The 15441-nt window shown below is 35.5% G+C and overlaps 1 protein-coding gene across 1 annotated transcript; it reads left to right on the top strand.

Annotated features, from left to right (window-relative positions):
* Positions 1-212: 212 nt before the first annotated feature.
* Positions 213-8511, top strand: LOC110454364. The gene is made up of 5 exons (XM_021503833.1): positions 213-391; positions 2511-2948; positions 3264-3475; positions 6135-6378; positions 7898-8511. The coding sequence occupies exons 1-5, from the start codon at positions 340-342 to the stop codon at positions 8320-8322; spliced, it is 1371 nt and encodes a 456-aa protein (XP_021359508.1). The 5' UTR covers positions 213-339; the 3' UTR covers positions 8323-8511.
* The last annotated feature ends 6930 nt before the right edge of the window (positions 8512-15441 follow it).

Below are 15441 nucleotides of genomic sequence, written 5' to 3'. Positions count from 1 at the left end.
ATGCACATAATTGAACAAATAAAAGGGTGGTATTTACATAACGTCTTTGCAAAGATTATCATCCAAGAATACCTTAACATTGTCTTATACAGAAAGTCTGTTTGTCGGTCATATACAATCTAATACATGATAACCATTCCTTTAGACATTACGAATACAATAAACGCATGTGTTCATTTTCTCAGAGATTATATGTTAAACATGTGGGTTAGTTTGATCGTAGGGATCTTGCGTATGTGAAAACTGCATATGTCACCAGTCTACGGTGGACTAGTGTGGTCAGATATTTGCCAAAGGCAGGCTGGTGGTGTCTAACTACATATACAAACTCATACAGATATGAATATTGTTTTGATACTTTTCGCTTCGGCTGTTTCTATTGCAGGGACACGTAAGTATGTCACTAAAAAGAGGGTAGAGCCGAATTCGCCATGTACAACCTTCACTACTATTGATATAAGATCTTGGCTTTCAGATTGTCCCCATTGCAGCTTAACAAATCTGTATCAAGTTCACGTTATGAACTTGGCTTTATGAGACGTGAAAAGCAATTTATTATTAAGATGATGTATGTAAGATACCTAAACATAAACTATGTTTTGTGTAATTTACATGCATGAAGGTTATGGGTAAAAATTACAGTAACTAAAGCAGTTTGGTCGGTAGGTTAATATCTAATATAGATAAAGTTAAGCGCAAATATCATCGCAGCGCTTGCCAGTGTTTTGCTAGTAAGATGTTGAGTTGGTTCGGTAGTATTAATTAAGAATGTATTTCAATCACATAGCCGGGCCGTAAATGTTAACTGTAAATAAAAAAGAACCTGAACAATATGACATGTATAACGTTTTTAATGTAAATAAATTACCGGGCAACATTACAGTATAACATGCTTTGTGTAAATATTATACCTGGACAACATTACATGTATAACATGCTTTGTGTAAATATTATACATGGACAACATTACATGTATAATATGCTTTGTGTAAATACTATACATGGACAACATTACATGTATAACAAGCTTTGTGAAAATATTATACATGGACAACATTACATGTATAACATGCTTTGTGTAAATATTATAGCTGGACAACATTACATGTATAACATGCTTTGTGTAAATATTATATATGGACAACATTACATGTATAACATGCTAGTGTAAATATTATACATGGACAACATTACATGTATAACATGCTTTGTGTAAATATTATACATGGACAACATTACATGTATATCATGTTTTATAAAATACCTGACCATCACTAATTCCTTTTGTTTTACATATGAGCATCTTTTAGTCTGTGTTACATGCATAACTGACTGTGATATTTTATACTTGTGTTGTAATGTTGTTATCCATTCTGTAAGTGGACCCTTGGGTCTGTTGAATTGGAAATAAATTAATTAATTGATTAATAAATACCTGGATAATATTGCATGTATACCATGTTTTATGTTTATAGCTGGACACTATAACATGTAGAACGTGTTTTGTGTTTATAGCTGGACACTATGACATGTATAACGTTTTTATGTATATAGCTGGACACTATGACATGTACAACGTGTCGTGTTTATGTAAATGATATACCTGCACAACATTACATGTATGCCATGTTTTATATATATAGCTGGACACTATGACATGTATAACGTGTTTATGTAAATAAAATACCTGGGCAACATTACATGTATACCATATTTTATGTATATAGCTANTTGACAGCAGACGACGTAAACAAAACAGATTGTGGCAAAAAGCGCGTGGAAAAAGTCGTCCCGGTCAAAGTTCATCCTTGACCAATCAAAAATCGTGTAGGTCATATACCACGTGTGGTATATAACTCATATTTATCTAACAGTCTGCGTGTTTATACAATGATCTGAGAGTGGAATAACACAGCGTATTGTGGTAGAAACTCACTATATAGCTGGACCCTATGACATTTATAACATGTTTTATGTATATAGCTGGACCCTATGACATGTATAACGTGTTTTATGTATATAGCTGGACACTATGACATTTATAACATGTTTTATGTATATAGCTGGACACTTTGACATGTATAACGTGTTTTATGTATATAGCTGGACACTTTGACATGTAGAACGTGTTTTATGTATATAGCTGGACACTATGACATGTAGAACGTGTTTTATGTTAATAAGACAGCTGGGCACCATGACATGTAGAACGTGTTTTATGTTAATAAGACAGCTGGACAATAGGACATGTATGCCATGCTTTATGTAAATCAGATTTACTTGTACTAGTGTGAATTAAGATGAAGGCTGTGATATAATGTAAAAGCTTTGCAGTCAGCTAACGCCATTCCCGTAACTAGTAATTATAAGACCACATCTACGATAGAAGATGTAAAAGATGATATTATCGCAAGGTAAAGAGTTCTTGTAAGCCGAGTCACCTTCTCAACACGCATCAACGTGCTATATATCATCCTATGATTGTGCATTGTTAACTTACTGTTTTTCAGATGGCGACGACTTTGTGACGAGCTACATACCAGTTGTCGCTTTTACGCAAGGACAAACATCCCATCTTTATCTAACCCAGGGCGAAATCCTCAGCTATAACAAACTCATCACGAAGTTCAACTCAGTCATCGATACCAACGGTGTATTTACAGCCGATACTGCAGGGCTTTACGCTTTTCATTTCTACTCCCTTACCAAAGTCAACACACGACTATGGTTGGAGATTATGATGAATGATAACCTAGTGGCGTCGGCCTATGCTCATTCCTCCAGTTCAAATGGATACGCTGACGCTGGCAACTCTGTGATATTGGAACTTACTAGTGGTGACACTGTTTACGTTAAGGCACACGACCAATACGAGAATATCTTATACGGAAAAAATGACCAGATTTACACGACATTTACAGGCGTTTTGATCGATTCAGGGTATTATGGTAAGTGTCACACTGCACTGTTTCGACCATATATTACAGGAAGATTGGTATATCTTATGATAGCAGGGTGCAATAATGCTTTGTTACGATCGTTTGTTTGCAGGCGGAGTTGAAGGTTTGCGTTGGAAGGTGTAAAACGCATTGACTCAGACCTTAAAAGTAACTGGAACGGCTTACATTGTTACACATATGGAATTATTCTTTACGATTGCGCGTCATAGAGCAATCGTATATTGATAGTTGTCCTCAAATCTAAAACACGTACGACTAATTATCGGATAGAATTTTACAAAGCTTGTATTTGGTGTATTATAGAGCAAGAAGAAATCGACAGGAATATTCCGACTGGGTTCTCTGTGGGTCTGGATCACCATCAGACGATTCTAAATGGTTCTAATGTACCATTTGACGTTGACCTCATGAACAGGTCCAGTGAAGGCGGTTACAACTTCACAGCCCATGAATTCGTAGCAGTACATGAGGGACTCTACATATTCCATTTCCATGCATTGTCTAAAGCTAACAATGTAAGTATCATGATACACACAATCATGCTAGTACTACCTCCGCAGCTTAAGTGTTAAAACAAAACATTAATGTCATGACTATGTAGTCATTCAATAAAAGCACTATTGTCAACAACTGCCTACATACCATCCCCAACCCCTATACTGTCGAATCACATCGACGTGTGAAATATGTGAAATATTAACATAAGAAAAGTGTGTCGTACGTACATTATACTTACACTTGCTCTGCATCCTTCCATTGCAATGCATTGCGATGACTTTAACAACATTTGCTATTGTAACGTCATCAATCTCTATTGTGACATCATCAATTTATTGTTGTCAACACTTGATTCGCTGTTCAAAAACTGTTCAAAATAACTACATAAAGCATAACTACTCTATCAAAATGTAAATATAAATAATGAATAGTTTAGCAAATATTTGTATGGTCCTATAACACATATTCGTATTGCTGACAAACTTACCAGGCTTTATTAAACTTGTCATCTACATCAATAGCAATGTGTGTTACCATACCAACATTTGCTAAAACATTCATTGCTTAATTATTAGGTTTGTAATGTATTGAGTGTCCTCACACCCAACAACCACGTGTGTTATGTCGTTTATGCTTTCACTTTAGTTCTGATATTTCTATTACGTTATCACGTGTACTTTATTTATTGTAATGTATTGAGTGTGTTCATACCCAACAACCACGTGTGTTATGTCGTTTATGCTTTCACTTTAATTCTGATATTTCTATCACGTTATCACGTGTACTTTATTTATAATAATGCGAGACCATAGTTATACTTTTGTAATTGATATCAGTATGATGTGTGCACGTATGCACTGAAATCATTATATCTAACACATTTGTTATTTAATCAATATCATACATATATACTGATTTGTGTATTATGTTTCAATTTATGAATACCCTTCTGGAAAATGAGATAATTGAAATATAAAAGTATCATAGAGCCGTTCTATAGAGTATTGCAAGTAAACAGTAGCGGGCTTACGCCACTAAGAGCCCGAGTAAGAGTCTTCTATCATCCAATTTCCGAAGGATGACGAGCTGGAATCACTACACCAAATGATCCTACCTCGACAAACAAATGAAAGATAATACTTGCATGTTTCACATGGACGGCCCTCGCTTTGCTATGGCCGCTCATGTGGTGAGTAATTCGATTCCCCCGTTTATACTTTCATTAACGTTGAGAAAATCCAGATTCAATGCTTATTTGAAAGACTAAAGAGAAAGAAAAGTTTTTATAGAAAAGTGGTCTTGATAGGCAGGTTGTCTTAGTATTGAACATTTCAAATTTGGTATCTTTAGAAGGTAGTGATAGGTAGATATTTGTTTTACAAAATATGCTTTATTGATCTTCTTTAAATCTTCCATCAATGTATGTAACAAAAGTCCTAAAATCTACCGGGGGTGTTCTATTATTAAACATCTGACCTGAACGATAATTTCATTTAGGTCTATAAGTGATGTGACTTCATAATCCTCTAAACGTTGCTGGTGCTCAAAACAAGTCAATGGTATTACTCAAAATTGAAAAAGACCGACTGCGATCATCAACGATTCATAGGCTTATCATTTAAGCCGAAGCATAGGTCATGGCTAACAACATGCTCATTTCTTAATTAAGAAGTCAATCCCAAGGAAACTGCTGTTTAATGTCGTGTATCTAAGACTACAACTTTTGAGGCAATCATTATTTTTTTGTTGTATTATTCTTTTACTAGTTAGACTAGCACCATACAAGATGAGCTGTTTTCTTGCAGCTTTCAAACTTGTTTGCTCAATGCTTTGGACTTGAAGGACACATAGGGATACATCATACATATCGCTGATTGATCTCGTTATTCTCACATCATCTGATACTTAACGTTATCTGTTAAGATACGATAAAATATGATCAATTCATTAAACGAACATTTTATCTAGAGACTGATAAGTACCGAGAAGAAAATGACGTGCCACTGTACGTGCTGGCAAAAGGTTGGCAACAATGTTCTTAATGGACCAAAATAATCGACGATCGCGGGATTAGTTCTAAAATTTCTAAAAATAAAATTGTCACTTTCTAGTAATAATTTCATCTGATGTCATCTTTAGTTACAATAATTCTTAAGCCAGGTGTCAACACACGTCAGTTGCCAGTTGCAACATTATACGAACACTAGTAGCATATTTATTACATTGATTACATAAGATACAGGCCAGCAGTGGAATATCAGCTTAATGCACATTACGGGCGAGTTTTATGGTCGGCATCATTTTGATCATTTAAAAATATGTTTTATATTACGTTTTTCTGTTATAATGCTCAAAACTGCCTTGTTTTGTTGTTGTCCCTACCCCCGGTTCTCGCTTTGAAGACGTGACATTATTGTGTGTAATGATCACGTACATTGTGTGATATGCTCATGTACATTGTGTGGGCAACAAAGCATCATTAACATATTATGGTTTTGTCATCACTGATGCATTGAACTTAATATTTTGAAAAATGAAATAAACGAGTAAATAAATAGTATGCATATGTACTCGTTGTATCAACATATAAGATGTTAACGGTAATAAAGTTACCTAAACATAAAGAATCAATAGCGTTGTGTTATATACAATTTAAATTTACATTTCTATTTTTAGAAAGTTTGGATAGAGTTGTTTAACAACGACCAGTATGTGCTTGCGGCCTACGCCTATACCACCAACGAGTTTGGTGACGCCGGAAACACCGCCATTCTTCGTCTGATGCAGAACGATCATGTGACTATCAAGGCGAGACCCGGAAATGACGTTGAGATTTTTGGTAAACCTACCGAAGTGTATGCTACCTTCTCTGGTGCACTCCTTTCACTTAGTCTACCAGGAACTGAAAAACCAGCAACAGGTAAATTATCCTAACAATATCCATAACAGGTAAAATACCGAACATCTATCGTAATATTTAAAAATAATATGTATAACAGTTATTAAAACCCCACGTACCTTCAACATTCCAAATGTTTTAAAATTTGTTTTTTTTTTGTGTGAAATTCGACATATCTTAAGGACATGTAAACATAAATCGTTCGCGGCGTCCGTATCAAACAAATCTGAATAAAGAAAATGCTGCTTTTTTCAGCTAAGATCAAAACTTTGCCAGATTCAATGTTATTAGGGTTTACATTACAAGTTTCAGCTAGTATGATAAAAGAAATGGGAATAAACTCTTTTCAAATAAACCAATTAAAATGTAAAGTGACGTACTACATGTATTTACTTGTTTCCGGATAATTTTCATAGTAAAAAATGCGTTCGCTTAGTGGGTGGAGTAATAATAAAGGCGTTAATATTGATTTGATATAGGTTTATATAAGGAATAACTTAATTATCACATTAGATGCACATTACAATATATGAAGTGTGCGTGTGTGTGGCGCAAACTATCTCTTCGATCACAAATGTCACAACGACCATCAGTGGTCCACCGCATTAAGATTTGATCAATATACATAGGTGTTTTTTTGCAAAATATAAGATGTTTAGATGTTTAGATATGAATGAATACATGTCTTGGTTTATAATTTCTATTTGAAACTTTGATAAAAGTATACCATGATTGTATAAAAAAAACCTGTAGTCCCATATATCCATTTGGATCGGTCTCGCCACCCTCTTGAATATCCATTTGACAAGGTACTATTGTTGACAGATCAGCTAATTATAAGATATGTTCATTATAATATCTACATGCGTGTAAACAATTATGATAATTACTGATAAGGTGATTTTATCAGTTTCAAAACGGACCTGAACAAAATCGTATTCTTTGGTTTCAAAAGACGAATAGAAATTCACAAAATCCAACCCCCCCTCTTGGGGCCCCATTGCTAACTCGGCATCGATAATATTATTTTTAGTCATTGCAGGCAATCAATGTGATGTTTTTAGAACTGGGAATTGTGTTTGAGTTATTCGATACCATATGCTTTTATCATAGCATATTATACGATGCGTTATGCATAACATATTACTTTGTCGAACACAATTTGGTGATATTGTACTGCGCACCTTCCTTCACAAGAATGTTGTCTCGGTCATAACCTGCTCGTGTTGACAAATGAAACACCATTGATTCAAAATCGTGTTTTAGGCGCTTTATTTAACAGGAATTTACTGTTTAAATTGAGTGGTCAAACTTGATATTTGGAACGGACTATGAATACGGGGATAGCAAGGAAACATGACTGGATGTGCAGACAGCACATTCATTCAATAAATAAAATAATGATTTGCGCGTGATGTTAGTCTAACAGGCTAAAGAACATGTATAAAAAATTTGAGAATTAAAAGAAAATATCTTGCTATTCATGTCGACGTACATCATATCTATACTTTAAGTATATAACAAGTGTATTGATTTGCAGAGTTTGAAGAAATGGCGTTTACTGTTGGATTAACCCACGACATTAGCCTACCAGCTCATTCCAAGGTACCTTACGATCGTCTCTACACGAACTATGGGAGGGGCTTTGACATGAATACAAAGGTATTCACCGCCAAATTACACGGAGTTTACATATTCCATTTTCATGGTCTTTCACAAAACGGACAAGAACTTTACCTTGATCTTTACCATAATTATAAATATGTCACTTCCGCCTATGCTTTTGACGCAAGCTCGTTTTCCGCCGGAAGTAATGCGGCTACACTTTCCCTCCTTGCGGGTGACCAGGTGTACGTAAGTGTGAGAGGTAGTTCCGGACTCTTTGGCAGGAATGATGAGGTGTACTGTACTTTCTCGGGATATCTGGTAGCTCCGTTTCCCCAGTACCAACCAATAGTTGGCTAGAGAGAGAAAATATTTTATTCCAAACGTTTTATATTATTCTATAGATACACTTTATATACTAAAACAGAAATATTGTGCTGTTTTTAGTATAATATTTATTAATAAGTCATTGGTCATAGCTGTAACTTTGTTATTTGGGACATGTTACATTGATGAGCAGTATAAGAATTAAATAAAACGATAAATACTGGAGGCCTTCGTTATATATTTTGTTTACATATTAGTATACAAGTAACATATTTCAAAGGAGTACAATTAACTGGATAAAGAAGACAGTTGATTAAAAATTATTCTATTTGGTCAAAATATTTTGGAAATGCTTTGAATTTTCGAACAAGAAACTGACATCACATTAGAACGTCTTAATGTATACACTTTTAAGTGATGCCGGCAGGACAACAGACATAAACATATCATTCGACAGACAACAAATCCACAAAAATATGCAAAGGGAAATTGAACGTTCAGCAGACTTGTCTAAACATCTTGGGTTTATGCATAAACGGTAAAAGATGAGTGTCTATAAGGCCCTTTTTTGGGCCCTTGTATATCCGGATTTTCAACTCCTTAATTTGTTAAGATGTCTTATTGTATTACTTGCGCAAAAACTAAAGCAAAAGTTTTGGGGTACCAAAACCGGTAGAGTAAATCACAAATATAATAGGACAAAAGTGCATACCTAACGCCAAATATTTCCTTACAGCACCAGTCTATGTGGAGGTATGTAGATTAAACATGCTCAGTAGAATATTTATAATAGTCAGAGTTGCGTATGACATGGTAGGCTGCCCAAAAGCCAGACATTTCATGCTTTTAATACGCAAAGAGAAACTAAGTCGGTTAGACTGGTATTGTAAGGAAATATGAATATAAGTAGGGAAAACTAAGAGGATTGTGTGAGTGAAAAAGGCGAGCGAGAGGAGAAGTATGACACAGAACAGGACGGAGGTGAAAGTGAAAGCGAAAGAGAAAGCAAAACTGAAAAGGACGACAGGAAGGAAGCGGACGCAGACGCAAAAAACCCCGAAGAAATAAAGGAAAAAATGAAAGCGAAGGAAGTGGATCTCGACAAGGAACTACTCCATCACCAGAAGGTGCAGAGAGAAGAAACACAAATCATAAACATGTAAACAATAAAATAAATAATGATTAGACGTAATATTACACCCATTCTGTCTCTTATTTCGCAACGGTTGCGAGATAAAGAAAGAGATTACGACCCTATGAATAGTTAAAATGTCAACATTTGAAAATTGCTTTTCTGCAGGAAACGCATCTAGCATTAGATATAATTGACATGCATGTTGGAGTCCTAGCGTAAACAAAAATGGAAAGACGCAACATTTACAATGAGGCATTGAAACCTTACGTATGTAATCCTTCTTGATTGAAAGTTGTTTAGAGGAACCAATATGTCGAAAGCGCTTTAGAGAGGATACATATCATAGGTTTCCTAATAGAGTACGATATGTTAATAATAAAACACGACGTTTTATACTGTTTAACATGATGTTTCGGAATATCAACCAATTATCATAGATATATATCAAGTTTACCACAAATATCTTATCGTAGCAATATAAAAAACAAATCACGGGAAATGACGGTAAACCATTTTCTTATCACTATTAATTGGATCCCTACTCCAAACCAAGGAACTTTCCACCGCTATTTTTGTCCTTACTAGTAGTGAACCAATTAAATGCAGAATAAATGTCAGCTAAGAGGTTCAAAACAACCATGGAGACTGATACTTCACCAGCATAATGAAGTACTTGTAACGTTAAATAATTACGATGTGAGGAATCATGTAAAGGCTAATAAAACTAAGCTGCACATTAACAAAGTAAACATTTACTGCACCATATGTCTACTTAGTTCGTTTATGACTCATCAGTAATACTAAAGCACAGAATAATTCATAAACGACAATAAGATCGTAACCTGGACCCAAAATTGACAAAACTAGGGTAAAATAAGAACGACTTGAAAAGCCACAGGGATACCCCCCCCTAAAATGAATGTATTTTAACAACTTATATCTCCTTAAGAGATCATGACGGCGACCATACAATCACTGACAGCCCCCACCAACCCCCGCATCCCCTGAAACCCTGTGATGCAAGTCAGTCCTTCATCAGTCGACAACCTCCACGACAATCAAAACATTCGGAGCAAGATCTTGATCGAAGAATATACTACGACATAGAAACACTCCAGGCTGCAGATTTCTCCGACGCGTCCAACAAACTTTCCGTTATGTAAAGAAAGCACATCGTTGATACACCTTAAAGATAATTTGACTTAACAGGGGTGGGGGTGTTCCAAAATGGCCCCTCCATTGATTTCAATTTCTAGGGGTCATATACTACAGTATACATTTAAAAATCCCTTGCTTTGGTTAGTTATCAGATATGTACAGACAAATCAACAGCCAGAAGCCATGATACTTTCCATCTTAGAATAAAAGTATCGTATAACTTTTGTGTACCAAAAATATTTTGATAATAGATGGTCTAGGTCCTAAACTACCAGTGACAAAAAATATTAATCTTAAATATGTGGTAGAACATCAAAATTCATGTAAAGTCTAATAATTATGATTGAAAACTGACATAAAGTCAATTTAAGGCAAAAGTTGACATAAGATTTTAGCTCTAAAATTGTCATTGGTTTGTAAACCAATACATCAAAATGTTCATTATTGTATAAGGAAGCTAAATAACAGGCCTTATTACAAATATTTTTGATGAGTCTTGACATATTCAAAATATCTACAAAATATTAAAAAAACACATCTTCATCATTTTTATAAGGACATGGGGACTACTGATTTGTGACACATGGAATAGCTTTTACAAAAACAAATTTAAAAAATATGTGCTCATGGAAAAAGGAAATGGCAGATAAGATTTTGGGACTACTTTTTTGGAAATATATGGTACCCTGTAGTGTATTATTTTCACCTGAGAGTGATACAATTTTCAAAACTTAATCCTAAAAATATAACAGTTGTACCGGGAATAGGATTTTTGTCACTGTCATTCATTAAAAGTTATGTATTTTGCATTATGTAAACGTGTAAGCATACCTTGTGTATATATGTGACGGTTGGTTTTCATTTAAGTGTTGATATTCTGCCATACTTTAATGATTTGTCTCGGATGGAATAACATGTTGATATTTCTTGTGTTTTTACCGGATGTAGAAGCAAACCTACTTCCGCTCATAGAGCTGTGTCCATTGGTTGATATTTTTACGATAAGGTTTTTCATCGGATAGCTGTTAAAGTATTGAATTAGGTCCATGTCATGCATAGCACAGGATTCTGTTGGGTCTTTTGGGTATACATTCGGGTGGTCGGGTGTGTTACGTTAGTCTATAGAAGCCATTGGCTGGTAGGCTCACCTTTTTATTCTTCTCTTCTATCTTCCGTTTTCTCTACGGTAGGTGTAGGACGGTGACTGCGGGATGGCGGGTTTGTATTATATGTAGAATAAGGCAGATGGGGGATGTGTCTAGCTCCGGTAAATATAATGGTAGTTGTAACAAGATATTTTACGTGATATATATATTGTACGTGTTCTAATATGTGCACCATTGACCATGTCTAACTTCGCTTGCTTTGTGTAAATAAACATTGTCTAGTATTTTATCTCTGCCACCTCGTCTTATATTGAACACAGGTAATAACAGGACGGAACCGCGGGTACCCCCTCGAACCTGGGTTGCTCCGTTGAGACACGACATTACGAACTGTTACATAATTGGTGCCGTGAACCATTGCTCGTGTAATCTTAACTGTTTATTTCCATTCCAGTGTTATTTTTCTTACGTTGTATTCGCAGCGAATGAGGACTGGCATTTTGTTTATGATTGTATAAAAAATGGCGGAAGGTTCGGTTGTTGTAACACTTTCTGATACATTTGATTACGGAGACATTGTTAACTACACAAGTGGATATATACCACAGCTAGGTAGTAGTTCGGCTGTGACAAACACCACGTGTTAATTGGCAGGGGCACAGTGATGTGTCACAGGGACCTGCAAGACATGAACAATCAACATGATTATTGGTAGGGGCAGGATAATATGATACATGGTCACAGGGAACATATTTACAATTCTCATGTGAGTAGGCAAGATAAGTTGAATACTTTACAGGGACCTGTAGGACAAATAAGTTATTAAGGGAACAGCAAAATAATGTTGGTACAGGTTTGACACAGGGTAGAGGCCCTGCAGAAAGCGCAAGGAAAAAGAACCTCAGGCATTTGATAAGTTAATCAGTAGTCCCCTCGGCTAAAGACAGCCGAAGGCAGCAATTAAGCTGAGAGCATCGCGGACAAGGAACGCTGATGTAGAGGACCTATTCTTGCGCAAGATGCACTATGCCTAGCCATAGTTAGAAAGACATGCAGGTTGTTGCCATAGATCATTGCCCTTCATGGGATGAAACGAGACGACGTACGAGAGAACGGTTTTGGATCACCAATCTACAAACCCGCTACCCTATGAGGCGGTTGCCATCTGCTCGTTTTCCTTCCAGTGGGCATTTGACCTAATGATGCATTACTGCACAGTTGGGCTGCTATCTCGCCTGCCTGCTGGTTCATGTCAGTGTGTGTGACCAACAGCCGTTGTCAGATTAATTTTGCAGATTTATACAGTATCTTAGCCATTTCATCTACTTATTCCTCCTGCACTCACTTATTTGATAATTACTTGCATAATTCCTGCAAACCAAAAGAGGCACATGCATTATTCCTGCAAACCAAAAGAGGCGACTAAGTATGGACCCCCTGCTGTGACTGTTAGATCCATCGCAGTATTGAGAGGCGACTAATGAGACATTCCGTAGCAAATTGGAGTTTTTTCACATTTACCGGGCCGGGTTTTACATAATAGCTATATTTTCAATTATAGTATATCAATTCTATCTTCTTGTAATATGATGTATATGTACATGTAACTGTTCTGTTTTACTGTGTCTTGAAAAAGGAGCGGATCGCTCCGAAAATTTGACAACCTAAGCTTGTCCACACTGTTGGAATTACTTCTTTGCCCCATTTGATATTTTAAGTAATTCGTATCCTACGGACATACCTCCATTAGGATCCAGTGTTTTATGGGATTTTACCGTCTATATTACTTCTTTGACCCATACATAAATGTATATATATTTGTAGAGAATACCACTTATTTATAAAAACAACATCCATTAGTACAGGAGTGCATCTCTGGCTGGTTATCATGATATTGTTATGCTTTCCACTTATATTCTCCCTTACTATTTATATCTTTAATTTTTAGTGTACCTACTTAAGATGTGCAATTTTTCCATATGTATACCCAAATGCATTACTGTGAATTATACCACAATACTATTTACTCTTGATCCTGTACAGTATTCAGATGATGACATAAACGTAACATAAGGACTGTGCGGTCTTCAATCTGATATTATAGCTTGTATACTATATGCGGTCTATAACCAATATATATATTCATATATATAGAAAAAATAAAATTAACGACCGACTAAAAAACTAGCTGCTTTCACCCTTCACAGGGCTCTTCAGGTTTATTCAAAAAAAAAAAAAAAAATGTATCAATTCATATATATATATATATATTACCTATTTCAGACTTAATCTAATTAATACACTATTTTATTGGAGTTATCCCCTTACCCCACCCACACCATATTTTGTATAATAGCCTCTTAATTATGTAAATATCTAATTAGATTTAAGTACATAATTGACAGTAGAACTATAGATAATATATAGAAGAAATATAATAAGAATTTCAAGCAATTTATTTTGTGATCATATCATGATCATTATATATCACATTCTATGGAACTTATATACCTGCAATTTTTCTCTATACCAAAATGTGCAGACACTAATTACCAAGTATAATAGATACACAAATATATTACTACAAAATAAAATGTATGTTGATTAAATTATATATGTATCAGAAATTAAATCATCGGGCCAATTCGTGCATATTCATATTGTATCCGTTACTAAATAGTTTTGTATATATCATATTATTTAACATCAGATGCATGAGGTCTTAGAAATAAATAGTACTGTACATTTATTTTTATAGTGACATATTGATTAAAAAAAGGTTCTAACGCCAAATACGTTTCCAATGATTAAATTTTGATAGTAAGCAAACTCTTTATAATTATAATAGCAATCCATTATGTCCATATATCTACCACCAACGGAGAGGACTTATGTAGGCTATAATCCTGTTTTCCAATCCTTTTGTCAATAAAATATGTTGAAATGAAAAGGTGTATGGGAAGTGCATATGTAATTTTAGGATTGGAGACCAAGATTTTGCACAGTAAGGTGGTAGCTACATGTAAGTTGGAGGGACTAAGGGGAATCATAGGTGTTGATTTTCTTACAAAGCATCAAGGGGGAATAAACTTTGGAGAGAAAGTTCTCAGGTTAGGCAAACATAGGTGTGATTTGCAGCGTGTAGTGGCCACCACCAATACTTGTGCTAGGATACGGGTCAGTGAAACAATCTCCATTCCTGAAAACACGGAATGTTATTTTCCTGGTTACAAAGATGGCAATATATCTGGTGAGGAGGGAATAGTGGAACCTGTTGGGAAGTTTAGTAGTGAAAGGTTGTTACAGGCAAGGATGTTGGTTCGACCTAGAAAAGGTAAACAAATAACTTTGTCGGTCCTTAACCTTTCATCGCGACCTGTTAAGTGAAAGGGGAACACACACATAGTTAGAGTTGAAAGTGTAGAACATGTATACCAGGTTGATGAAACAGAGGCAGGGAGTAGTGAATTACCTGCCCACTCAGAACCACTATCAGAGGGGTTGTCAGACCAGTTGAGAGAGAAGGAAAAAAACCCAGAAGTGAGACAGTTACTTGTGGAATATCAGGATATTTATGCGGGCACTTATGGGAAATTGGGCCGTACACATTTGGGAGAACACCATATAGATACAGGTCGGGCAGAGTCAATAAAAATACCAGCGCGTCGAATATCTGTTTGTCAGAAAAAAAGTGGTTGATGATGAGCTTGATAAAATGTTGGAAAGTGGGGTGATTGAACCCAGCAAAAGCCC

This window comes from Mizuhopecten yessoensis, unplaced genomic scaffold (genome assembly GCF_002113885.1).
Source record: "Mizuhopecten yessoensis strain PY_sf001 unplaced genomic scaffold, ASM211388v2 scaffold7781, whole genome shotgun sequence".
Classification (NCBI taxonomy): domain Eukaryota; kingdom Metazoa; phylum Mollusca; class Bivalvia; order Pectinida; family Pectinidae; genus Mizuhopecten; species Mizuhopecten yessoensis.
The sequence above is the reverse complement of the archived record's forward strand: the minus strand, read 5'-3'. Positions and strand labels throughout refer to the sequence as shown.

Excerpts from the sequence above, each read along its gene's own strand:
- LOC110454364 (XM_021503833.1), top strand. The coding sequence starts at position 340 with ATGAATATTGTTTTGATACTTTTCGCTTCGGCTGTTTCTATTGCAGGG. Across the intron at positions 392-2,510 it reads TGTTTCTATTGCAGGGACAC|ATGGCGACGACTTTGTGACG; the intron begins GTAAGTATGTCA and ends ACTGTTTTTCAG. Across the intron at positions 6,379-7,897 it reads AACTGAAAAACCAGCAACAG|AGTTTGAAGAAATGGCGTTT; the intron begins GTAAATTATCCT and ends ATTGATTTGCAG.